Genomic DNA, 26773 nt, shown 5'->3' with positions numbered 1-26773 from the left:
TGAAGAAATGGTTCAACTCTCTGCTCAGAGATGATCCATACTCAATTTATAAAATATGCAAAATATCTGTGATTCACAAGGACAAGAGTTTCCTTTCTTGCTAGTCAAAAGATAGCAACAGAATAAAATTCTAAATCATTTTATATTAACAAAAAGTCTTTGAAATGGGTTTGATATTTATGTCTAATGCCTGAGTCTTAGAATTATTTCTTTAATGATTAAAATGGCAACACAGGAGAACACAATTAAGAATCGTTGAATAGATACAGAATTGGTGGGTTTGATTTCATTTTCCTTTCTATGTAAAAGAAATCCAATATGCCATACATACTAGAAATAATAATGAATATATTTTATAAGTAATTGAATTACCTTGAGTTCCATTTATTAGAAGAATTTGTCTTAGAAATGAATTTTTGCTATTATGGTACATTATAAGTTTTCAGAAAGCTCTAACAAGGTCAAGTTTCTACTTACAAAGCATATTGTAGACACAGAGGATAGAAAGAAACTGTGGTTAAATATATTCTGCAACTAGAAATCAGAAAACAAAACTATTGAAAAAATAAGACCAACAAATTTTTTCCAGATGATAATATATCAACACAAGTTTTTGTTTGTATGATCCAACTATACTGTTAAATTTATGGAAATTTGGGGACAAATAATTCTAAGATGTAATTCAATTTAGTTAAATTTTAAAAAAGTTCACCTATTTCTCCCCTCCAACTCCACTGTTTCTGGGGCAACTGTTAATCTCTCCTCTGACTCTATGAGGATTTCTCCCTTCAGATTCCACATGTAAGAGAAATAATATAGTATTTATTTCCCTGTCTGATTCATTTCACTTAATGAAATGCCCTTGAAGTTCATCCATTTTGTCTCAAATGGCAAGATTTTATTCCTTTAAATCTTAATGACTGAATATTACATATATAGGAAATGTTCCACATACATGTACATATATATATCACAATTTATTTCTTTACCTATTCATCCACTGTTTCCATATTTTAGATATTGTAAATAATGCTGCAATGAATATGAGAGACCATATATATTTTCAAGTTAGTGTTTTCCTTCTCTTCAGATCAATGCCCAAAAGTAGAATTGCTGGATCACATTATTGCTCTATTTTTAATTTTTCACAGAACCTCCATATCATTTTCAATAGTACCTACACCAATTTACATTCCTACGAGCAGTGAACAAGGGTTCCCTTTTTTCCACATCTTCGCCAGAACTTATTATTTCTTGTCTTGTTGACAACAACCTTTCTGACAAATATGTGGTAATATCACATTGTAGTTTTGATTTGCATTTCCCTGATGGTTAACAATGTTGAGCATCTTTTCATGTACCTGGTTAGCCATCTGTATGTCTTTTTGGAAAAAAATCTCTTCAGCTCTTCTCACCACTTTGTTAGGTTTCTCTTTTTTTTTGCTGTTGAGTTGTATGAGTTAGTAATGTCGGGTTGCCACTTCCTTCTCCAGCGAATCTTCTCGACCCAGGGATCAAACCGACATCTCCTGCATGGGCAAGTGCGTTCTTTACCACTGTGCAACCTGGGAAGCCCTCCATATTTTGAATAATAACTCACAGTTTGCAACACTTCCTCCCATGGCTTCCTTTGCTGTGCAGAAGTCCTTTGGTTTGATGTAGTTCTGGTTTTTGTTTTTTGTTTTTTTGCTTTTGTTATTTTTTTACCTTTATCATTACCAAGACCTCCATCAGAAACAAATTTGTAAATTAGTTACATTTCTTGAATGTAAATTTTTCTTTATTTTTAGACTAGAGTTAGACTTAAAAGTATATTTACTTTGTTTTTCTGATTTCCAGGACCTAATATCTCAACCAGATGAGACTGGTTAACTATTGGTTAACTCATACTAAGCTAGGACATCTGGATTCAACTTCTACCCAGTCACCATCTTGTTCTGCAGGACTCATCTATCCTTTTTATGCTCCTTTTACTCACCTATAAAATATAGATAAAAATATTGGACTTGATTCTATTTCCCCCTCCAGTTTTATAATTTTATGGTTATAAAGGAATTATTCAATATTTGGTTTTCCAGTTCCACACTGTCTTTTCCTTGCTGAAGTGTCCCTGAAAATCACATTTGGGATGGATGAATCACAGGATTGAAGAAGTCTAGATCTCTGTGTCTGATATAGAAATAAAGTTTTACTGTGCTAGTTCACTGAGGTTTCAGGACATATTTGCTAACACAGCAAAGCTAAGACTATTTAATAAAAATGTATTCTGTAGTATGGCCTAAGTTGTCCCCCGCCCCCCTCAAATTCATATGTTGAAGCCCTCACTCTCAATGTGACAGTTTTTGAAGATGTAGCTTTTAGGACCTAATAAAGATTAAATAAGGTCACATGGGTAAGGTCCTAAGCCATTAGATTTGGTGGGTTTCTAAGCAGAGAAAGAGATTCCTCTCCCTCTCTCTCTCTCTCAGAGTGCATACCAAGGACAGGCTATTTGAACACAGAGCATGAGAGCGGCCATCTCTAAGTCAGGAGAAGAGCTCTCACCAGAATCCAGCAACTTTAGGCCAGCATATTGCTACACTCTTTTAAAATGGGCTTAGAGGATTCAAGGTTAATTCTGGTTCAGTCACCTGGATGTTCTATTTGGACTGACATGGTGCTTGACCACAGGATAATAACCACTTGTCCAAGTACATTTCTTGTTGAAGGCCCCTGCAGTGCTTCGTGGAGGCTAAAGTAAGAAAATAGTGATTTCTGTAAGCTTGAGAAAAGTGTCTTTGTCCCTCTTGCACCTGATCCTCCCAGCCAATAGAGTAAGTAGGGGATGCTTGCAAGAAAGGTGAAACTATGTCCACTAGACTGGGAAATGCAACACACTTATTTTGCGGCAGTGGAGGGGTAACAGTGACCCTGGGACCTGGGAATAGAGGAAAGAACATTAATAATTTTCATCTTTCAGAATTGAATTCTGCAGCTGTTCACTCAAGCTATGCCTGACATTGCTCTCCCAAACTATTGCAAACACCTTAAATTAAATTGACTCTTGGGTCAGTCTGACTGATTCCTGTTCAACTATTTGTGACACTATAGACTATAGCCCCCCAGGCTCCTTTTTCCACAGGATTATCCAGGCAAGAATACTGGAGTGGGTTGCCATTTCCTCCTCCAGGGGATCTTCCTAACCCAGGGATTGAATCCATATCTCCTGTGTCTCCTGCATTGGCAAGCAGATTCTTTTACCACTGAACCACCTGGAATTAGGTCTGCCATTCCCTGACAAACCGCTCTGACAAAAATTTGATTGCCATAACTCTTAGACTTCCTGAAAAATGTATCACAAACAGCAGAGGATAGCCTCTGTATTTGCAACTCTCATGCCAAACACCTGAATGCCTTCTCCATCCCACGTTTCTGTAACTGTTGGTCAGTCATTCCACAGCACAGACTAACACAGCCTGGCTGCTAACATGGATACCCTCAAGTGGTTTCTTCAGCAGCAAAGGCTAGACATGATTAGTTAAACTAATTGGGAACCCTAAGGCTTACCAGAGAGCCAAGAAATGACATTAGAAGCATTGTCGCATTGTACCCCTTGACTGATAGAGGTCCCACTTCAAACCCTAAATGACAAATTGAACAAATATGGTCCCACTTCATCAGCCAGAATAATTAGAGTAGCTTGCAGTGTGATGTGCTCATGGGAAATTTCACAAGTCAAGAGACATAGAAATGAGGGGTAGATAATTGTTGGCATCATTTCTCTATAGGCCTCTTGGTTTTCTGCAGATTTTATGAGCAAAAGACTGACTACTGTTTCTTCCAGATTATTTGTTCACAGGTGTCTGTATAGCGAACAACGCCGCGGGCAGTCCTGGAAGATAGAGTGTCTTCCTCTTAAGTAAACACAAGACAAGCTTCTTATCCATTATTAAAGTTTCACGGTCACTAAAGTCAGGGTTCCTTTACTGTCGTGAGATTCATTGCAGGCACGGGGGTCACTTGGTCCTTTTTGTGCCCTCTTGCAGGAATTGAGGTTTGGAAGTTTACTTCAAAAAAATAAAATAAAAAGCTTATCCTTTGGCTACTGCTATTGCACTGTGAGCTTAATAATGTAATCAATCTGAACAGATAATTTTTCCTAATACACATGGAAAATTCCCTATAAAGTTTGTAATGTCTTTTGAATAGAAAAGTTACTTTTTTGTGGCTTTATGTATCTCAGCTTTAAATGTAGCACTTCAGGAATTGTGCATTTTATGGAAACATACTCTCCATACATCCCCCCAATCCACCAAAATCACTTATTCCAAGCAGACTGCTTTCATTGCAAACATAATCAGAAAGGAATTTGAATGTTTAGATGTATTTTCTATTTTCCTGATGAATATTCTCTTTTTGCTGTATGCCCTTTGTGGCTCAGTGTTCATTGGTCTTTATTTATTATATGTACTTATCCTTACTTGTCAGTGTCTCCTTATAGCCTCATTTTAAACCTTATTTTTAAAGAGAGATTATGTCAACTATGAATTCCTTGAGAAATAGAACCCTATTTTAAAATTTTTCACTTACTGGCTTGTGTAAATCCTCTTGTGACATATGTTCTTCAGTCTTTGTTTCAGAGTGTCCTTTGCTGAATGCAGTTTTAAAAGGCCAAATTCATTATGTGGCCTGTCATTGAGCTGAGATGATTATTTACTGAAGACCACTGGGGGAGTCTGAGAACGAACTAGAGGAAACTTGGAGCTTTGATTCAAGTTAGACACTATCAGGATTAGTGTCTTCTTAAATCTGTTATTTCCTTTTACCTGGGATTGTATCTATTTAGGTTTTCTTCATTCAAAATGTTCCTGAGCATAGAGATTCATACTGAGTGAAGTCAAGACAGGAAAAAAACAAATACATGATATAGGTTATATGTGGAATCTAAAAAAGGTACAAATGAACTTATCTACAAAACAGAAATAGAATAACACATGTAGAAAACAAACTTACTGTCGCCATGCGGTAACAGTAAGGGGAATGGAGGGATAATTGGGAGATTGGGCTCAACGTATACACACTATTATACATAAAATTGATAACTAATTAGGCCCTATTCATAGCTCAGGGAACTCCACTCAATACTCTGTGATGGACTATATGAGAAAAGTACCTTAAAAAAGATATGTATATAGGGCTTCTCTGTTAGCCCAGTTGGTAAAGACCCCATCTGCAAAGCAGGAGACCCCAGTTCGATGCCTGGGTCAGGAAGATTCACTGAAGAAGGGATAGGCTTCTTCACCAAAGTGGGCTTCAGTGGGCTTCTTCATTCCAGTATTCTTGGGCTTCCCTGGTGCCTCAGCTGGTAAAGAATCCACCTGCAATGCGGGAGGTCTGGGTTTGATCCCTGGGTTGGGAAGCTCCCTTGGAGAAGGGAAACACTACCCACGCCGGTATTCTGGTCTGGAGAACTCCATGCACTGTATAGTCCATGGGGTCACAAAGAGTTGGACACAACTGAGTGACTTTCACTCATATGCATGTGTAACTGACTCACTGTGCTGTATAGCAGAAACTAACACAGCATTGTAAATCAACTACACTTCAATAAAAATGCAAAAAAAAAAAAAAAAACCAGTCTCTGTGTCTTAAGTCACAGCTCTAGCAGGGACTGCCCTTCACTCTGCTTTCCTTCCTCATCGACTAGAGGGGTCTCCTTCCGCATTACTTCCATTACAGTTTCACCACACTGTCCATTGCCAGGTCATGGCCTGGATCTCTTGCTCCACTGGCTGTTAGAGAAACTTAAACGTTCACCAGAGCTCTGTTGACCCTTCATGTCCTTCCCAGCCTTACTTTGAACATTGCCATATTTGCAGTGGGCTTTTATAGTTTGTTTGATAGCTATAGCTACTTTCTTGCTTCGCTGAAGAGAGCTTATCTCCTTTTTTTGGCAGTAGGCTTTATAAAAATAGAGGATGAAAAGTGTTATTATATAATCATCTTTAATCAGAGAGTTTTAGGAGGAAATTTTTATCACTTTTGGGAGGTTGAGAAAATGAATTATATTTGAAGTCATATAGACCATCAAAGCTAAAAATCAGTATCTTCAGATAAGGCTCTACCAAATAATATCATTAACCACTGGGAAAAAATGACTACTCTGCGAATTTTTTAAGGGTTGAGAAGAGATTATTTCAATTATAATGTTGTCCTGCCATTGTCAAACTTTCCTAAAATGATAGGGCCAAAGAATATCCTTAAAAGAGGAGAGGTAGTAGAAATTCCCAGCATGCTATGAGTATCTACTAATAAAAATATGTGAATGCTTTTTCTATTATTGATTTCATCTGTTTTGTTCACTGCATAATTTATACTCTAGACCTGATTGTTTTCTTCTCTCAAACAGTAATGTCCAATGAGTACTAAAGGACAATTTGGACAATATTTTTTAAGTGCTGGAGGTTCACTGATATCATCTATTCCTGATTTTGGTACTTCTCATGTGTATTGTGCTCTTTATGTGTAGAATTCTGCAATCAAAAAACAAAAATGTACTAAAAGTTATTTTCATGGTACAGACACAAGGAAGAGATAATAATGCCCTGATACCTCCTTGCTGTATTAAGCAGTATTTCACACAAAGGATTATTATAGATTTCATTAATTTTTATAATTAAAAGAAAGGAAAACCAAGGTGTTAATAATGTGGAAAACCTTGGAGATAAACAAAAAATTACATAGCTTCATATGATCAATTGTATTAGCAACAAAAACAAAACAACTATTAATTTTCTGCTGACATACCAAGCTTCTGTCAATGTGTATTGTGAGTCTGTTTATACCTTGCCAGATGGCTCCGCAGGCAGTAAACATAGGGAAAACATATTTATAAAGGAGTTTAGTTTGCAAAACACAGCAAAACAAATATATATCAAGAAATTTATGCTTTTTTGTAATGGAGTTGTCACTCTTGGCAATAAATATCAAGGGAAGTTCTGGTTAGAATTAGAACTTGAAATTAAATGAGCATTTAAATCCCAATCTATGGTTAAAAAATTAACCCATATAAATAAAAGTCATCTCTGTAGGCTTCTGATTGATAGTTCACCTTATGACCAAGACATAAATTCCTATTCCCTACAGTAATCTTTAATTTTTAAGAATCCAGAGTTTTAATAATGCATACGCCTAATCCTGCCATTTCACACACAGCAACAGTGAGATCTGACATAAGGGGCAAGAGACAACACAGAAACTAACTTTATTACCATGATACCTGAGACTGCAGGCCAAGTGGCAAAGCAGTCCTCCTTAGTCCCCTTACTCCTGCGGCCCTCCTCTCTGGCACCCCTTCCCAATAAATTATCTTGCTTTGTCAGCGTGTGTGTCTCCTCAGACAACTTTATTTCCAAGTGTTAGACAAGAGCCCACTCTTGGGTCCCAGAAGGGGGTTCTTCTTCCTGCAACAACTTTAGACCAGGGTCATTCCGAATCAGGAGGGATTTCTACAGATGGCATTCTGGGAGACCTATCAGAATATCTTCCAATCTATCATGTTGCATCCACTCTCCTCCCACTCCTATCCCCCTTTATCTACTCTCTTACTGAGGAGTTGCTTAATAGAAGGAAGGGTATGAGATTCAGTTAAAAAAAAAAAAAAAAAGTGAAAGTTAGTTGCTCAGTCATGTCCAATTCTTTGCGACCCTATGAACTGTAGCTTGCCAGGCTTCTCTGTCCATGTAATTCTCCAGGCAAGAGTACTGGAGTGGATTGCCAATTCCTTCTCCAGGGGATTTCCCGACCCAGGGATTGAACAAGGCTCAAACCTAGACTGTCACTGTGATGACAAACAAACCCTTTATCATTTTCTCGGCATTTCTCCCTTTGTGACATGGAAAAATATGTACAGCTGTGATTGCTCATAGGTAATAACAGAGATGAGGGATAGGAAAATCTTTTGTGTTACTTAGGAGAAAGGTTGTATGAACAGCTAGTACTATATAATCATGTTTACAACCAGAAAAGAAGTCAGGATTGAAATCTTGGTTCAGTCCCACAGATCACAGTGCTAACAGGAAGAGTGAAAACTGTTCTCTAAAAGGTGATTAAAGACTGCTCAACTGACATCAGGTATCCATGCTCAGGGGCAGAAATATCTGAGAAGTGCAACATTTTTTAGAGCTCATTCCCCCCCACCCCAGTATCTCATTTATTTCTGTTACAAATTTGAAAAATATCATGGGTTAAGGAAAAGTACATAGTATAGAAATATTCAGGAAACAGAAGCTATGATGTAGACAGAGACAAAAATAACACATAGGGATAAAATTAATAATGTTTAGCACCATTTCTGAGGTTATTGATATTTCTCCCAGCAATCTTGATTCCAGTCTGTGCTTCCTCCAGCCCAGTGTTTCTCATGATGTATTCTGCATATAAGTTAAATAAGCAGGGTGACAAATACAGCCTCCTTTCCTGTTTTGGAACCAGTCTGTTGTTCCACGTCCAGTTCTAACTATTGCTTCCTGACCTATATACAGATTTCTCAAGAGGCAGGTCAGGTGGTCTGGTATTCCCATCTCTTGAAGAATTTTCCACAGTTTTTTCTGATCCACACAGTCAAAGGCTTTGGCATAGTCAATAAAGCAGAAATAGATGTTTTTCTGGAACTTTTGCTTTTTCGATGATCCAGCAGATGTTGGCAATTTGATCTCTGGTTCCTCTTCCTTTTCTAAAACCAGCTTGAACATCTGGAAGTTCATAGTTTATGTACTGTTGAAGCCTGGCTTGGAGAATTTTGAGCATTACTTTACTAGCGTGTAAGATGAGTGCAATCGTGCGGTAGTTTGAGCATTCTTTGGCATTGCCTTTCTTTGGGATTGGAATGAAAACTGAACTGAACTGAGCACCATTTCTGAAATCTCAAAGTCAGGTCTAGTTATCATTTCACAACCAGTGCAGAGTATAAAAAGTAACTCAAAAAGTATCAATGCTTAGAAAACCTAAGGTAATGAGCCAGTTCCCTCAATAAACCAAAAAAGATTTAATAGTTTACCTATTCCAATACTTCTACAAGTGCTCCATGTAACATTAGTACACCTGTGATAATATTTGCCAACCTAGAAATCATATTTTTGAAACAGTCAACACAGCAATAAAAACATCATTGTGTCAATCAGCACCATAGGGAAAATTTATCCCTTCTAACCAAAGACAAGTGACATTACAGTGTTGATAGGGAATTCAGAGTCCACTCTCATCATCTGTACAAAAACAATTAATGCCAAAAGCCCCAGCATGTTTTAAAAATATAAGTATCTTTTGGTACCATGTAGTTTCTATAATATTCTGAAAGGAATATATATGTGTATGTGTGCATGTGAGAGCATGCATCCACATGAATGTGTGTATCACTCACTTCTAAATAATTATGAGCACTAAAACATACAAAAAATTGTTTCTATACTAAGCATTCTACTTATAGAAAGAGATTGGCCTTAGTCACATCATTGTTGCCCAAGCTGCATTTTTTCTCATTGGAAAGTATGCCATGCTATTCATTTGCCTCTCCAGAGTACTTCAGAAAATGAGGATAACCAGTGAGCCAGTTAGGAGGACTAAGTAATTAATAAGGACTGGATCAGCCGTCCCCAGAAACAAGTGTGTGGGACTGCTCCCAATCATACCAGCAAACAGACTCATCATGCAGGTAGAGACATCTGTTCTTCCCAGCAGCACTATTTCCGATGTGCCAGGCTACCTGTTAGCTGCCAGAGACACTCATATTGATGGTCATTTTAAACAAGTTGAATAAAATATCCATGAAAAGAAGCCCAGCAAGGCTACCATACGGAGCACCGCATTTTGTTACCTGCTTTCTGAGTATTCTTTGACTATGGTCCTGTCAAAACCTTCATTTGCTTCCTAGAGGAAGAAAACAATAAAGAACTTGGCTGTCTCAACTCTGAAAGCAATCAAGAGCTCTGAGGAAAGACGGTGGTGCTCACATTCCTTCTCACCTCATCTCAGTTCCCTTGTTTAACACCATCACCTCTCAGCACAGCAGCGCGCCCTCTACCACTGTGAAGTCTGGGCGCCTGCCGCATAGTGAGGCCACACAACACCAAAACATAAATTTGGAACAGAGAAAGGTTTATTGCAGGGCCATGCAAGGAGATAAGTGGCTCGTGTCTTAAAACCACCCAACTCCCCAAAAGCTTTCAACAAAGCCCTTTTCTTGGAAAGATGAGAGAGGGACATGGTTAGTTGTTGCAAACTTTTTGGTGTCAGAGCCTTTGTTCTTGAGGTAAGATAACTGATGTTCCTGTAAATCTCTGTCAGACAAATGTTCTCAGTTCTGACAAGAAAGGGAAAGGTCTCAAGGCACAACTGTCAGCTGCCGTCCAGGTCCTAGCTGAAGAGGAGGCAGATCTGAGTGGGCGGCTCCCTCAGGCCAAGCCCCAGACCCTGCCCAACTGTCCTCCCTGAGGGACCCAGCTGCAGGGACCCAACTGGCCCTCAGGCGCCTCAGGGCACCCAAATGGCGGGCACCAGTCCCCACAGAATGCCTCCCACCAGACCACCGCTGCCGCCCGTAGGTCACAGAGGCGGGGGTGCTGGGGGAGCTTCACTTCCACCTCAAGGCCATGGCGAGGGCTCTGGACCCGGTAGGACCCAAGCCCCGGCCTTTTCCCTGGGTCCCCCGAGCTCACGCTGGCCTGACGCCAGGTGAATTGGAGACTGAAAGGAAGGTGGCCGGGATCCGCCTCTTACCTCACCCCGCCTGGCGACGACCACCACTGCACCAACTGTTGGCCTATTGGCCCACTCAGCAACAGGTGCTCGCTTGGCGGGGAGACCCACTCTGGCACCAGCCAATGGCTGAGCGAGGACAGTTAGTGCTTGCGTAACTGTTGCCTGGCAACCGGGGCACGGGTTACTGGCTTGCAGCAATGGCCGAGTGCTGAGGCTATGCGGGCCAGCCTGGCATTGTCACAACGCCAGTTTGCTGCTGCGTTCCTCCTTCCTGTCCATTTCCTGGTCTAGTCTGTGTGTCTCCCACTTTCCCTGACCAGCACCACTTCTCTGCATTTTTGATACAGGCTGGCAGAAAGAAAAACTTTGAAGATGCCAATGAGTTGTTTTCAAACTGCAGATGTGAGCCAAAGAGTGCTAAATCTTCATAGATACATGAGTTTTGTGTTACATAGCAACAAAGGGAAAGCAACGTTCTATTTAGCGTCTGTGCTAGATTGTGAGTCATTCTAGAGACTGAGACCTATGAATTGCTTTTTAAATTGTGTCTATAGTCTGGATTATAAAAAGAAATTCAATCTGATGGTAGTGTGTGAATGAGGATGTTATGCTGGTTTATACAAGCAGTTGCTCCTGAATATGTACTGCAAGAAAAAAAAAAAAAAAGGTGGGTTGACTAGATGATGGCTAAGGATACGGCAGGGTATCAAATATACACAGTGCCAGATGTTTTCGGATTTATACTTTCTTTCAGGCACAGACAGATGTATGTGAATTTCTTAGGGGATCCAGAACACTTGAAGTTAAATGTTGTATAAGGAGGTTATTTCCAATGGCCAAAGCATCAGCGATAACTCTCAAAAGAAAGTATTAAAGAAATATGTTCTTAAAATATATGTTCTGTTCCATGCTGTTCAGATGTCACATGATCTCTTAAAGTGCTGTTTGTCCAACTAACAAGTTTTGTTACTGTTGTCATTTTAACAGCCTATTTTCCTGGGCTGGGAAGGTTATAATTGTTATTTCATGCTACATTATTTGGTTTGTCAGGGCTTGATTTTTTTTCTGTTGCTGTTTCTTTTAAACAAACTATTTTGAACTACTGCTAGTTGATTGTACTTGTGCCTGGAGGGTATTTTTACAAACAGCACAGAGAACTGAAAAATAAATGAGATTTGCATATTTGTAAGGTCTTTGAAGTGAGAGGTTGTAAAGATTATAGATATTATCTCTCTATATTTATAAGAGAGTCTACAAGTAAGAAGCATTTCCCCCAATCACCAGAAATTTAAAAAAAAATTATAAAAAAGCAGGGTTGTAAATAGCTGGTCTTTATGTTTAAGGGTAAAAGCAAGAATGGCATTCATTTTAAAAGGTAGAGTCAGATTTATCTGTTTGTATTTAATAATTCATAAGATTTTTAACTCAAAAGACTGAGAGGGAAAGGGATTTCCAAAAATTTGATTTGACATTTTTATTGTCAGGAAATAATAATAATAAATGAAAGCTTCCCACAAATCAAATGACTGTTTCCCAAAGGAAACTACAAAAGTTCCTAAAATCATGATCTTTTGGACATGTGATAAATTGTGAAAAATCAGTACTTTATGAACTTCAGAAAAACACCATTTATAGTTGTTGAAAATCAATTTTATCCTTTATGTCTTTGGTGAAGAAATATTCCTCATGCTAGAGAACTGGGCTTTCCAATTCTATTTTTCTCCTTCTACTTGTCATTTTCATTAAATCCAAGACAAGGCACACATGGCCCCTTGCTTAATGGAAGTGGTAAAAGAGTTAATATCTTAAAAACCACATGAAAATATGCTCAACATCACTCATTATCAGATAAATGCAAATCAAAACCATAATGAGGTACCATCTCATGCTGGTCTGAATGGCTGCCATCAAAAAGTCTATAAACAATAAATGCTGGAGAGGGTGGGAATGCAAACTAGTACAGCCACTATGAAGAGCAGTGAGGAGATTCCTTAAAAAACTGGAAATATAACTGCCATAAATTGAAAGTGAATGTCACTCAGTTGTGTCCAGCTCTTTGCAACCCCATGAACTATATAGTCCATGGAATTCTCCAGGCCAGAACTCTGGAGTGGATAGCCTTTCCTTTCTCCAGGGGATCTCCCCAACCCAGGGATCGAACCCAGGTCTCCCACATTGCAGGTGAATTCTTTAGCAGTAGAGCCACAAGGGAAGCCCACGAATACTGGAGTGGGTAGCCTATCCCTTCTCCAGTGGATCTTCCCGACTCAGGATCTAACTGGGGTCTCCCACACTGTAGGCGGATTCTTTACCAGCTGAGCTATCAGGAAAGTCCCTGATAGCTCTAAAGTCCCTTAGAACTGCCATACAACCCAGCAATCCCACTGCTGGGCATACACACCAAGGAAACCAGAATTGAAAAAGACATGTGTACCCCAGTGTTCTTTGCAGCACTGCTTACAATAGCCAAAACATGGGAGCAACCTAGATGTCCATCAGCAGATGAATGGATAAGAAATTTGTGGAACATATACACAGTGGAATATTACTCAGCTATAAAAAATAATGCATTTGAGTTAGTTCTAATGAGGTGGGTGAGGTAGAACCTATTATACAGAGTGAAGTAAGTCAGAAAGAAAAATACCAATACAGTATATTAATGCATATATATGGAATTTAGAAAGATGGTAATGACAACCCTATATGCAAGACAGCAAGAGTAAAGAACAGACTTTTGGACTCTGTGGGAGAAGGTGAGGGTGGGATGATTTGAGAGAAGAGCATTGAAACACGTATATCATACCATATGTGAAATCGATGACCAGTCCAAGTTTGATGCATGAAGCATGGCACTCAAAGCCAGGGCACTGAGGCAATCCAGAGGGATGGGATGGGGAGGGATGTGGGAGGAGGGGTTCAGAATGGGGCGGACACATGTACACCCATGGCTTATTCATGTCAATGTATGGCCCAAACCACCACAATACTGTAAAGTAAGTAGCCTCCAATTAAAATAAATGAATTTTTTTAAAAGTTTCTGCTTTCTTCTGTAGTGTAGTCTAGACACTGAAAGTATCACAGACTCACATAACAATAATCTACCTTTGTTTACCCCTTGTAATCTAGCCTGGGAATATTTCTTCTCGTTTTCAATGACAAAATATATATACATTTATCTGTCTGACTTAAATTACAGTCATTTGTATACAACTATTGATATAGCTAATAGTCTTCCTTCTCCTGTTGTAGAAAGTACTGGAAATAGTAATGCTGACCAAATACTCTCAGGTATATCCCTTATACCTGAGAGATACTAGGGCTGTCTCAACGGGGGATAATTTTGCCCCCTCAGGGAACACTTGGCAATATCTCTTGGCAAATGCCCCGTGGGAGCAAAACCATTTCTGGTTGAGAACTACTCCTTTAGAGAAAGAATAAATTGTCACAAAACCTTGACAACTTGGATAAACTAATATTGAAATCAGAGAATTCTAGGATAACTGTTTGTTCATGACTAAGGCAAGAGTGTGTGTGCTTGCTAAGTCTCTTCAGTGATGTCTGACTCTTTGACCCTATGGACTGTAGCCTGCCAGGCTCCTCTGTCCATGGGATTCTCCAGAAAAGGATACTGCAGTGGGTTGCCATGGCCTCCTCCAGTGGATCTTCCCCATCCAGGAATTGAACCTATGTCTCTTAAGTCTCCAGCATTGACAGGAGTGTTCTTTATCATTAGCACCACCTGGGAAGCACAATAAATTGATTACATACTTCTTAAAAAATTATATCTTCTTATACAAAAGCCTGCCATTATTTCCTGGTTTCTAGCAAATTTTACTTTCTGACTGAAATATGTCTTACATATTTGGGAAATTGTAACAGTTCTTTATGGCCACAGAACAACCATTTGACAATTTCCTGGTGTCTCAGACGGCAAAGAATCTGCCTGCAACAAGGGAGACCTGGGTTCGATCCCTGGGTTAGGAAGATACCCTGGAGAAGGGCATGGCAATCTACTCCAGTATTCTTGCCTGGATAATCCCCATGGACAGAGGAACCTGGTGGGCTACAGTCTATGGGGTCACAAAGAGTTGTACATAACTGAGCGATGAAGCACAGCACATTTTAGTATAGAAAATTTTCTCTAGGGGCCTAAAAAATAATCCCAAGAAATTTGTCAAGTTGGATTAGAGTGAAATAATTTATTATAAATTACTAAATCATTAAAAACATAGTATAAAACTCTTTAAAAGCCTGAATTAGCAATTTCCAAGTATATATCCTGGGCAGGTCCTATAACATCAGAATTAAATATAGAAACTTGTATTTTGAATGATGATAGGATGATAAATAGTTTCATGGGTAAAGTATTTATTACTTCACCATTCTGCCATAGACTCTGAAGTCTATTATAAAGCATAAGAAGAGGTTTCAAATACTGTGAAGAGCACAAAACTTAAAGGTTTATGCTTAAGGTTATTTGTGACCTCAAGCTAAATCATTTAACTTCTGTGACCTTTGATTTCTTCATTTATAAAATGGTAATAAATAAACTCAGTTTATTAGTTCTAAAAATGGAAAAAGTTTTATAAATGTGCCTACCTTCTCACTTGTTATGAATTACTGTTCAATTTAATTATCTAACTTTAACTTGTTAGAGAATGGATGTTTAATTTTTCAAACCTAACAAATAACTAAAATGTTAAGATATCTATTGTATAACACATTAATAAAGCTTCAAAGTATATAAACTAAATTTAAGACTATAAAACCCGAGGAAGCCTCACATTCTAGGCAAGATAGACACTCTTTGGTGTTCATTTCCTCTTTTTTTTTTTTTTTTTGTTTAATTCAATCAGTTCTCTCTAAAAATGATTAAGTCCAATAATGGCTTTCTCTATTACATAGGTTCACCAACTTAATTATTTTTTCTCTTGTAACAGTACATTTTCTAAAGCATCTTCATTTTTATGATCAAATAAAAGTACAAATGCCCTTGCAATAGTTTAGGTAATGCCGTATCTACTTGCCTACTATGCAACAGAGTTGAGTGGTGAATCAATTGATTACAGTTCAGGAAAAAGTTGTATTGGTTGTTTGAATAGCTTCAGGATTGTTTAAGAAAAGTACAGTGACATGAAATTGTACATTAACTGGAACAGACATGGATTTTGATTTCCTGATGTCTTTGTTTCTTTTACAGAATAGTTTTGCCCCCTCAATTTCTTTTTCGATTCCACACCTCTTTGGGTTCTCCCTCCTAATTCCTTTTAATTCAGTCTCATTAACTTACCTGATACTGTGACTCACAAGAGATTGTAACTTTTCTCTCATCTTCTTGCCTGTTTAACACACTTTCTATAGTTTTTAGTGTGCATCACCTGATGAAAATCTATTTCTCAATTCTTGTTTTGAATATAGTCATTTCTTAAAAGCATGTCATCATAAATTTTTCTTCCAAGTGATAAATCTGTAGGAAATTTCCTGTGGTTATATACACTGGAAAACTTACCATGCTTGCAAAACTGTGCTAATGAGAAATCTATTTCATACTAAGAATTTGTATTGCCATAAAAGTCCATAGTCCATTCCATTACTTGCCTTTAGTTTATGAAAGAGTGGTAAATGAGCAGAATGATTAAAATGCAATTAAATTTTCAGATAACATTTGACTTGATTAAATTTTTTCTTTAATAACAGAAAATTGACCTTTAGATGTTTACTCTTGATTTCCTTTCCTTCATGTTCTTCAGTTTTTAGTAATAATTGGAAAGTCTTACATTTTAAAAAATCACTTAAGCAAATTGTTTTTTTTTTAACACTTTTCAATTACACCCACATATAGAAAGACACACACCCCCCACACACACACACTAGTGTGTTTAGTTTCTATAATTCTCTTTTTAAAAGGTTGGTATAGATACCTCAGTTTAAGGAATACAACTGAATTTATTCCTGAATCTAGTAATGTTTTTAGAAAAAGAAATATTTCATGGTGTCTCCCTGGATGTCTTCTCTTACTTCTATTATAGTTTTCAAAAAACGTATTGCAAATTAATGTTAAATTATTTCTCAAATCAAAGAATCTTCTTTATAAACAAGATAGCAATGCTGAGAAATGGACTCAGATAAAAATTCTTAATGTCCTTAAATTCAATAAATAGTATCTATTTAAATATAAAACTTTAAAGTTATACCTAAAGATGGGCATCACTTGGTATAAATTTCTTCCAGATGTAAGTGATTTTAATTTTCCCAAACATGGTATATACACCAAATTTATTCTGTTGGCAGCCTCAGGACACTATCATCTCAAAGGCCCTCATGAGATGTCACTGATCAATACCTCCCTCACTTGCACTTATGTGGATTTCCCCACATGCATGTATGGGGCTTAAGGAAATTTTGAATTTATGGGATTAAGCTCTCTTTCATCCTGCAGGAAGTTTACAAGTGATTAAAAGCATTGATGCTTCAAATAGTTGATATTGCTTTTGCTTCAGGACATCAGATAATTTCTTTAATACATCTTGTATTTATTGAAATCAATTTAAAGTAGTAGCAGCTAGACAAGTTTCTTTCCTAACCTTTGAGTGATATAAGAAACGCCACACAAAATAATTTAAGGTATGCAAATAAGTTCACTTTTAAAATTGAAGAATTCAGCTCAGTTTTCTCCATTGTCTCACAATTCATTGGTCTATTCATCTTCTCATCTCACCTATTTAATGCTTACTGTCTCTTTAAGTTCTGATTAAATTTCCCCTATCTTCCTAGATTAGGTCTGTCAAGATTTTCCCAACATCTTAGGAACTCCAACATAAATTATATACACTGAATATTTATCAGCACTGTATATTTAATAAAATTTTATAAATTTATTGTCTCTTCAACTAAATCATGAATTTCTTTAAGGATTTAGAAACTTGTGTCTTACAAGACACAAGTATAGTTTTGAAAAGATATTTGATGATTCATTGATTGATTAATCAGACTGATTAATTGCAAAGTCATCCCCATTTATTGCTATAAATTTTATTTACTTACAAGTTATAGAATGTCTATACTAGAAATATTAAAATAATAGACACTATAATTTGCTGTTAGTAGCATTTAATAAATTAGAATTTATACTCTTAATTTTAAGGATAGACTTTTTTATAAAATAGTTGTACAATTATTTTTAATATGACATGAAGTGATTAATTTAATATGTAATAAGTTAATCTTGAGTCTTTTCAGTGTAACTGGGAGGGACTTGGAATAGGTAATTAGGAAAAATAGATACAATTCTGAAAATGCTAAAAGCAAACAAGAAAATAACTATATATCATGTATGTTTCCTCATTTAGCCAAACCCCTAAAATATGGGCATTGGTGAAATTGAGAGTCATAATTCTCTTTTTATGTGCAAGAATAGTATTTATAGATTAAACAGTATTTTATAAATAAAACAGATTCATCTCATGAGCTTTATCCATCCTTTTGCTATGACTTTATTTGGGACATCTCCTGGATTAATACAAATGTGAGGTGATGCATGTGGTGCTGACATCTGCTGATGAAAACAGTTGGGAATATTGTGTGACCAGTACAGTCTGACTATTGAGGCTGGCATGAAGCACCTGGTATAGTCAGCATTTAAGATTTATTTATACGCACATGACTCCTAACATCATGTAGAGAAGTGCATCAGATATTAAATGAATTGTGTTTGCTACTCTTGTCTCGATCAACAGAATGTCTATGGGTAAGTCATTAACCACATTGGGTCTATAGGTACTCTCTGATCTTTCTAGCTCTAATACTTACTTACTTCAATTTTGATAGATTGCGATAGTTATCACTATGCATTTAAAATAACTCAGAAACTTAAAGTAGAAATAATTCTTAAGTTATTGAAATATACCAAAAATTAAATGTGTCCAAATTAAATCTAAATTAGTATCGTGCTTTCACCTACCAATAATGAGTTCTTCTAAATTAAAAAGCAACAAAAGAGTCAGTCAGTCATATTCCACTGAACTTCAGAACAGAGGATGATGTATTAATTTTGAAAAAACCACAAAAGGTAATATGAGAAGTGGTGAGCTTTGGTTTGGGGCAAGTCACTTTAACATCTCCAAGCTTCATACCTTAAAAATGGAGGTAATACACTTACCTCAGAGTACTATCCTGGGGGTTAAATGAGAAATGTACAGAATGGTGATTATTAAACTACAGATATTTTTACAAATGTAAGATAATATTATGCATTAATTATATTATATATCAGTTTTGTACATCTTGGGGCTCCCCTTGTGGCTCAACTGGTAAAGAATCCACCTGCAACGCGGGAGACCTGAGTTTGATCCCTGGGTTGGGAAGATCCCCTGGAGAAAGGAAAGGTTACCCACTCCAATAGTCTGGCCTGGAAAATTCCTTGGAGTGTATAGTCCATAGGGTCACAAAGAATCAGATATGACTGAATGACTTTCACTCACTTTGTACATCTTTATTAGGAATAATACCTGAGAGTCTCCAGATAACTTCATCAAAACTGAAATTGTGTTTTGAAATTTATAATACAAAATTTCAGATTAAAGCTGTCATCAATTCCAAATACTCAGATAGTTTGGAAGGCTCACATGAGACAAATTCCCTATCTGAAGTTAACAATACACTAGCTTCTAATAGTGTGGATTTGTAAATAATTTATATATTTGAGAGAGGTCATTATATAAGAAATACTTCATCATCTTCCAAATTTGTCCCTATTTCATTACTTGATTTTATTACTATATTTTATTATTTGGTTTTGATTTACCTTATATATGGTACAACTATTTAAAATAATGCACTGAGATGCTATGATGGCAGCAAGGTAACAGAAAATAGATAAAGATACAGCATAGTCAATGGCCTCCACAGACTTTATTTTCAGGGGAAATATAGATATTCCAAATCAAACAAATGAAGTAAATGGATTTTAGAGAAAATGTTGAGTACAGTCAGAATACAAAAATAACTGAACGCAAAATCTCAAGTCAGAAAATGTTATCTTGTCACCTCATTTAATCTTGGGACCTGGTAGCAAGGTTCAGGACAGGCTGGCCCTCTCAAGCCAGGAGGTTTGCGCACAAGATGAATGGAGGCTATTATGCCAAGACTTGAATGGCTGTAAGATAAGGCAGAACAGGAACATTAGCTATGGAAATTTGAATTGTTAGGATAGGAACTCCAAGTAACTAAAAGAAGGACTAGTGATTAGAGACACAGTGTTCAAGTAGGAAATACAGACAGGTTTGGGAAGCAAATGCATCAGTAACAAGTATGAGGTTATGGAACAAAGTGGCAGAAATTCAATAAATGGTCAAAATAAAGGTTAAAAAAAAGTCCAAGGATTTTGGGTTAAAAAATAAGAGGTTAGAATATATTAATTAATTAGTTCTTTATCCATTAAACATTTACAGATAATCCAATAAACCAAAACTTGAGGAAACACGGACAAAAATAAACAAGTCTTGCTACAGAAGAATTTATTCTATAAATGTTTATTGAAATTTATTCCCAGGGCTGTGGTGCCCATGAGTTAAACTAACTGGTAGGCATGCTCTTTACCCCTTGGAGTTCATACCTTAATGGCAGCAAACAAATAAATGGAAATAAGATGGAGAAAAACATAATTGAAAAAGACTCATGCACCCCAATGTTCGCTGTAGCTCTGTTTACAATAGTCAGGACATGGAAGCAACCTAAATGCCCATCAATGGAGGAATGAATAAAGATGTGGTACATGTATACCATGGACCATTACTCAGTCATAAAAAGAATAAAATAATGCCGTTAGCACCAACATGGATGGATCTAGAGATTGTTGTGCTGAATGAAGTAAGTCGGACACAGAAAGACAAATATCATAAGACAGCACTTATATGTAGCATCTAAAAAAATGATACAATAAACTTTTCTTACAAAACAGAAGTAGAGTGACAGATGTAGACAACAAACTTCGGCTACCAAGGGATACGGGTGGAGGATAATTGGGAGATCGGGGCTGATGTATGTTCGTTGTTGTTTAGTCACTAATCATGTGACCCCATGGACTGTAGCCCACCAGGCACCTTTGTCTATTGGATTTCCCAGGCAAGAATACTGGAGTGAGTTGTCATTTCCTTCTCCAGGGGATCTTCCTGACCCAGGGTAGAACCCATGTCTCTGCAGTAGAAGGTGGATTCTTTACCACTGAGTCACCAAGGAAGCCCTTGATATAGATACACCACAATATATAAAATAGATAACTGAGCAGAACGTGCTGTATATCACAGGGAACCCTACCCGATACTCTGAAACAGCCTATACCGGGAAAAATCTAAAAAAGCAAAACAAAGAGTGGATATATGTATATGTTAAACTAATTCACTTTTCTGTACATCTAAAATTAACACATTGGAAATCAACTATACTCCAATAAAAATTTATATTAAAAAAAAAGCATTGGTGAACCACCACAAGAAGCAGAAGCATTTAGTAGATCTTAGAGAAAATAAAATGCAGGCATTTGTCAGATATATGCAAACTACAAATATACCTAGAATACACTTGGATGAGTTTCCCAGGTGACTCAGTGGTAAAGAACCCGCCTGCCAATGCAGGAGATGCTGTTTCGATCCCTGGATTGGGAAGATCCCCTGGAGAAGAAAATGGCAACCCACTCCCAGTATTCTTGCTTGGAGAATCCCGTGGACAGAGGAGCCTGGTGAGCTATACAGTCCAGGGAGTCACAAAGAGTCGGACACAAGTGAGCAACTAAACAACTACAGCAACACACCTGGTGGATGGTGTGAAAGTGTTAGTAGCTCAGTCGTGTCTGACTCTTTGTGACTCCATGGACCATAGCCTGCCAGGCTCCCCTGTTCACGGAAATCTCCAGGCAGGAATACTGGAGTGGGTTGCCATTCCCTTCTCCAGGGGATCTTCCAGACCCAGAGATCAAACCCAGATCCCCTGCATTGCAGGCAGATTCTTTTTTTTTTTTTTTTTTTTTTTGCAGGCAGATTCTTTACCAGCTGAGCCACCAGGGAAGCCCTGGTGAATAGTGTGACCTCAATATATATTTATTGAATAATGAAGCAAATAGATTATTAATGAATGAAACAATATAAACAGGTGGAATGATAATGAAAAGGGTTAAAAAGGAAGGGGTATATCTACATATATTTCAGCAAATATCATGAATACAATGATCAAAAATTCAAGATTTTCTGAAATAGCTTGTCCTGTAGTTCCCCAAAGACACTCCTGCGTGCCAGGCACATATTGATGATTTGCTTTAAAATTTTGATCCTTTTAAGCATAGTGAAAAGAAAAGTGAGGTTTGATGCCAAGGCAAGCTTCTGAGGCAGAACTCCTCTGAAGCAGGGCCCATTTGGTCTCAGAAGACTGGTGTGAGCTTGCAGTTGGAGACACGTGGGGGTCCTCGAATGTCGGAAGGCAGTGGTCAGTGACGTTATAGCTAAAGGACTCATTGCTGGCTTGCCAGCTACCTAACTCCTCCTTCCCCACCCCACCCCCTAACAATTACACCTCAAACACTAGTAGGTTGTCTGGGAGTTTAAACACAGAACTACTGCAAAAATGATTTTTCAATTCTCTCTCCACCATCCAGTGCATAAAATAATGACTCAGAAAAATGAGCTTAGTACCTTCAGTAACATCCATCAAGAAGAGCCCAAGGCTTTACCCAGAATTCTTTACAACTTCTTGCACCATTTGTTCATAGTTTAATTAGATTAGCAAGCAAATTATTGTCAATTACACAGTTTCTGACAAAAGTAATCGCATACATAGACACTATCTTGAGATGAGTTGTTTCTGCAATAGATAATTTTCTTTCTCCCACAACTCACTCCTACAGTATTTTCAAAATTAAAATCCCACACACTAAGCTGCACCACAGTAATGCATCAAATGTCATTTGCTGCTTTTTCTCACATTTAATTTAATTTTTAATGTCTGCAGTTGAAATTACTCTGTAAATTTGTAATAATATCACAGAAATTAATGTTTTTGCCTGAATCTGTGATATACAATAGTGGAGAGAGGGATTCTAAACAATATTTGATTAAAATATTAGACATTTTGATCTTCTGAATAACCTCAAGACATTTATCCCACAGTTATAAAAAATAAAAATCTGGTGTTACAGTGGGAGCCTATTTTGGTTTATCTTAACATCTCACAAACATTGGAATATTTAGCAATTAGAAGTATGTGTATGTGTGCTAAGTCGCTTCAGTCGTGTCTGAATCTTTGCAACCCTATGAACCACGACCTGCCAGACTTCTCTGTCCGTGGGATTCTCCAGGCAAGAATACGGAAGTGGGTTGCCATGCCCGCCTCCAGGGGATCTTCTTGATCCAGGGATCGAACCCACATCTCTTGTGTCTCTTGCAATAGCAGGTGGGCCCTTTACCATTAGTGCCACTGGGAAACCCCAATCTGAAGTACAGCTTAAAATAAAGACTAGCCATAACAAACTTGGAGGGGGGGAATCTATTAACAGTTGTAAGTATGCTTTTCATTTTATCTTAGACCAAGTCAGTAATTAGAATATACACAGAATTTAGAATTTATAAATCCAGTCCCTATAATTTTCTATAGCTATACTAATTAGTAATCATTAGAACAGGCTTTAAATCTGATTAATGATTATCCACTTTGATAAGCAGGCCTCTGAAAGTCAACCATCAGTAATGAATTCTTTTCAAAGGACTTGCTTCTAAGGCTGATGCCAAACCCATCCAGTCTATAATATAACAAAGATAAAATAAAAATTCTGCAATCAGTAGAAATCCATATAGTGTGTATATGTGTATGTGTGTGTGTGGGGGGTGTGTGTGTGTATGTGGGGTGTGTGTGTGTTTCAGTTTGTATAATTTCCATTGACCTATCTTGATGTTAGGCAATTCTTTCTACCACTGAATTGAGTCTACTGAGGAGACCATCAGAGACTTCATCTTTGTCAGTGTTGTTCATTTCTAACATTGCCTTTGGATTCTTTCTTATAATTTCCGCCTCTTTGTTGACATTAGCCATTTAATCATGTATGCTCTTTACCTTTTCCCATGAAAACTGTTAACCTATTAAACACAGTTATTTTAAGTCTACTGTCATAGCATTCCAACTCTTATGTCATGATTGTGTTCTCTCTTGGAAGGTATCACTCTAGCTTGTGTTTTCATATGCTTCCTAGTTTTTCACTGTTATTGAAAGCTGGGCTTCTCGTATAGTATAGTAAATACTGAAGTATTTATACATGGAAATGGGCATACTTTTCTTTAATCAAGGCCTGTAGTGAGCAGATTTGATTGACTCTAATTAAAAGTCGGGCTGGGTTTGTTTTTGGTTGTTACTATGGTTACCCTAGTGCACCACAGGCTTCAAATTCCTCTAAATAATTACTTTGCGTCTAGAGTAAAGGCTAGGTTTTCATAGTTTTTTAATTTTTTTGGTCCTGAGTGCCTGCTGCTCTGTTAATTTTAGGCCTTTGCACTGCATCTCAGAGGTGGTCTGTCTCTAGTAGGATTCCTTTTTTAAATTTAAAGCTTTATAATTTAGAACAGTTTTAAGTTCACAGAAAAACAGAATATAGAGATTTCCCATATGCATGCATAGCTTCCCCCATTATCAACATCACTTACCAGAATGGTATGTTTGTTACCAAGGATAAATCTACATTGACACATAGTAATCAAAGTCCAGAGTTCACCTTAGATTTCATTCAATGCTATGCATTCTATGGAGAAGAATATAATGACATTTATCCATTGTTATACTATCATGCAGAGTATTTTTATTGTCTAAAAATTGTCTGGACTCTGCCTGTTCATTCCTCTTGCCACCCTTGAGATATTGTTTTTCTTCTATGCCTGATGGCCTGCTAGGGGCTGGGGTAGGATTATCCTATGTTTGAATAAAGCCTCAGTCTTTATCTCTGCTGACCTTCCACCAGGGAAAGGGTATTTTTTTTTTCCCGTTCTCTCTCTTGTTTTACCTCACCTGCAAGGAATCTCCACCACTGACCTAATGGCAACATTTGCTGCCCTCTCAACAGATTAAGCTTTTGTTCAGCGAGGAGGTGGAATGAGTATCTCAGCAGTGCCCCCCAGCTGAGCCCCACTGGCAGCTGCTATTCCCCTTTCCTGTTTTGTACCACGAGGGAGTCTAAGAATTATCCTTTTTCATGGGTGAGCACCAGTGAAGTTTGTGAGGGAAAACCCTGGAAAAAAGATGAGGATACCCCTTGCATCTATAACCCTGAGACATTCACCTCTCTCACGGCATACTGTGCAGTGAGCCGTGTACCCAGCTGAATTCCGATTATGGAGTGTCCGTGTCTTGTCATAACTAGTGCTCCAGTCTTTTCTTTCCTTGCTCATTTCTCCTTAGATTCTGGGCCAGTTTGTTGCTGCACAATGTCAGCACTCCAATGGACTCAAGGAAGAGTATGCATTTTGTATTTGTTTTTTCCTTCACCCTAAGATTGGGAACATCACTCTTTGCAGCTCCCTACATCTCTCAATAAAAACACAAGGTGGGCTGAACCCCAGAAACAAGGTGGCGGGCTCTGGTGCTGGTACGAAGGGGGGATGCAGTACAAGCATCAGGTAATGGCAGAAGCAGCGACGTTTCACTTCTTCAGAAAGCCTCTGCAATCTAAAATACCATCAGTACCAGAGACAGAGGCAAATGGATTTGTCCTTTCAGAGATCAAGCCCTGAGCCTTTGGGGTGGGAGCACTGACTCCAAGACGGTAGACTACCAGAGAACTAACCCTAGGGAGTATCAAATAGTGAGAACTCACACAGAGGAAACCACTTGAATACAAGACCTGGCATCACCCGACCACCAGTAGCACCCTGTGCAGGATGCCTCATCTAAACAACAAACAAAAACAAAAATACAAACCCAATCATCAGCAGAGAGGAGTACCACCTCACTCAGCCTCGCCCATCAGAGGAAAAACAAAAACAAACAGACAAAAACTCAGCACAAATCTCACCCTATGCGAAGCTTACATAAACCACTGGACCAACCTTAGGAGGGCAGAAACCAGAAGGAAGAAAGAATTCAACCTCGAAGCCTGGGAAAAGGAGACCTCAAATACAATAAGTTAAGAAAAGAATAACGAAAAGGCAGAGAAATACTACACAAATGAAGCAGCAAACTAGAAACACAGAACTCCAAATAAATGAAGGGGAAATAGGCAAGCTACCTGAAAAATAATTCAGAATAATGATAGTAAAGATGATCAAAAATCTTGAAAACAGAATGAAGAAAATGCAAGAACCAATTAGCAAAGACATAGAAGAAATAAAGAATAAACATACAGAGACAAACAACACAATTACTGAAATTAAAAACGCTTTAGAAGGAATCAATAGAAGCATATCTGAAGCAGAAGAATGAATCCGTGAGTTGGAAGATAAAATGGTGGAAATAACTTCTGAAAAGCAGAATAAAGTAAAAAAAAAAAAAAAAAGAAAAAAGAAAAGAACAGAATAGTCTCAGAGACCTCTGGGACAACATCAAACTCACAAACATTTGAATTATAGGGGTCCCAGAAGAAGAAGAGAAAAAGAAAGGGTATGAGAAAAATTTTGAAGAGATTGTAGTTGAAAATTTCCCCAACATGGAAAAGGAAATAGTCAATCAAGTCCAGGAGGCACAGAGTCCCATACAGGATAAACCCAAGGAGAAACACACCAAGACACATCCTAATTAAACTATAAAGACTAAACACAAAGAAAGAATATTAAAAGCAGCAAGGGAAAAGCAACTAGTAATTTACAAGGGAAACCCCATACACTTAACAGCTGCTCTTTCAGCAGAAACTCTGCAGGCCAGAAGGGAATGGCAGGATATATTTAAAATACTGAAAGGGAAAAATCTACAACCAAGACTATTATACCTGGCAAGGATCTCATTCAAAATTGATGGAGAAATAAAAAGCTTTTCAGACAAGCAAAGTTAAGAGAATTCAGTACCACCAAACCAG

At 37.7% G+C, this 26773-nt stretch overlaps 1 protein-coding gene across 1 annotated transcript in view; it reads right to left on the bottom strand.

The window, feature by feature from the left end:
• Positions 1 to 19618: 19618 nt before the first annotated feature.
• The window catches only part of LOC110151266 (uncharacterized), a 112959-nt gene continuing 105804 nt past the window's right edge, over positions 19619 to 26773 (bottom strand). The window contains exon 5 of the mRNA XM_070450099.1: positions 19619 to 19891. Coding sequence (XP_070306200.1) covers positions 19814 to 19891 — 78 coding nt within the window. The 3' untranslated portion in view covers positions 19619 to 19813. The remainder of the gene's footprint in view (positions 19892 to 26773) is intronic.

This window comes from Odocoileus virginianus, chromosome 19 (assembly GCF_023699985.2).
Source record: "Odocoileus virginianus isolate 20LAN1187 ecotype Illinois chromosome 19, Ovbor_1.2, whole genome shotgun sequence".
Classification (NCBI taxonomy): Eukaryota; Metazoa; Chordata; class Mammalia; order Artiodactyla; family Cervidae; genus Odocoileus; species Odocoileus virginianus.
The sequence above is the reverse complement of the archived record's forward strand: the minus strand, read 5'-3'. Positions and strand labels throughout refer to the sequence as shown.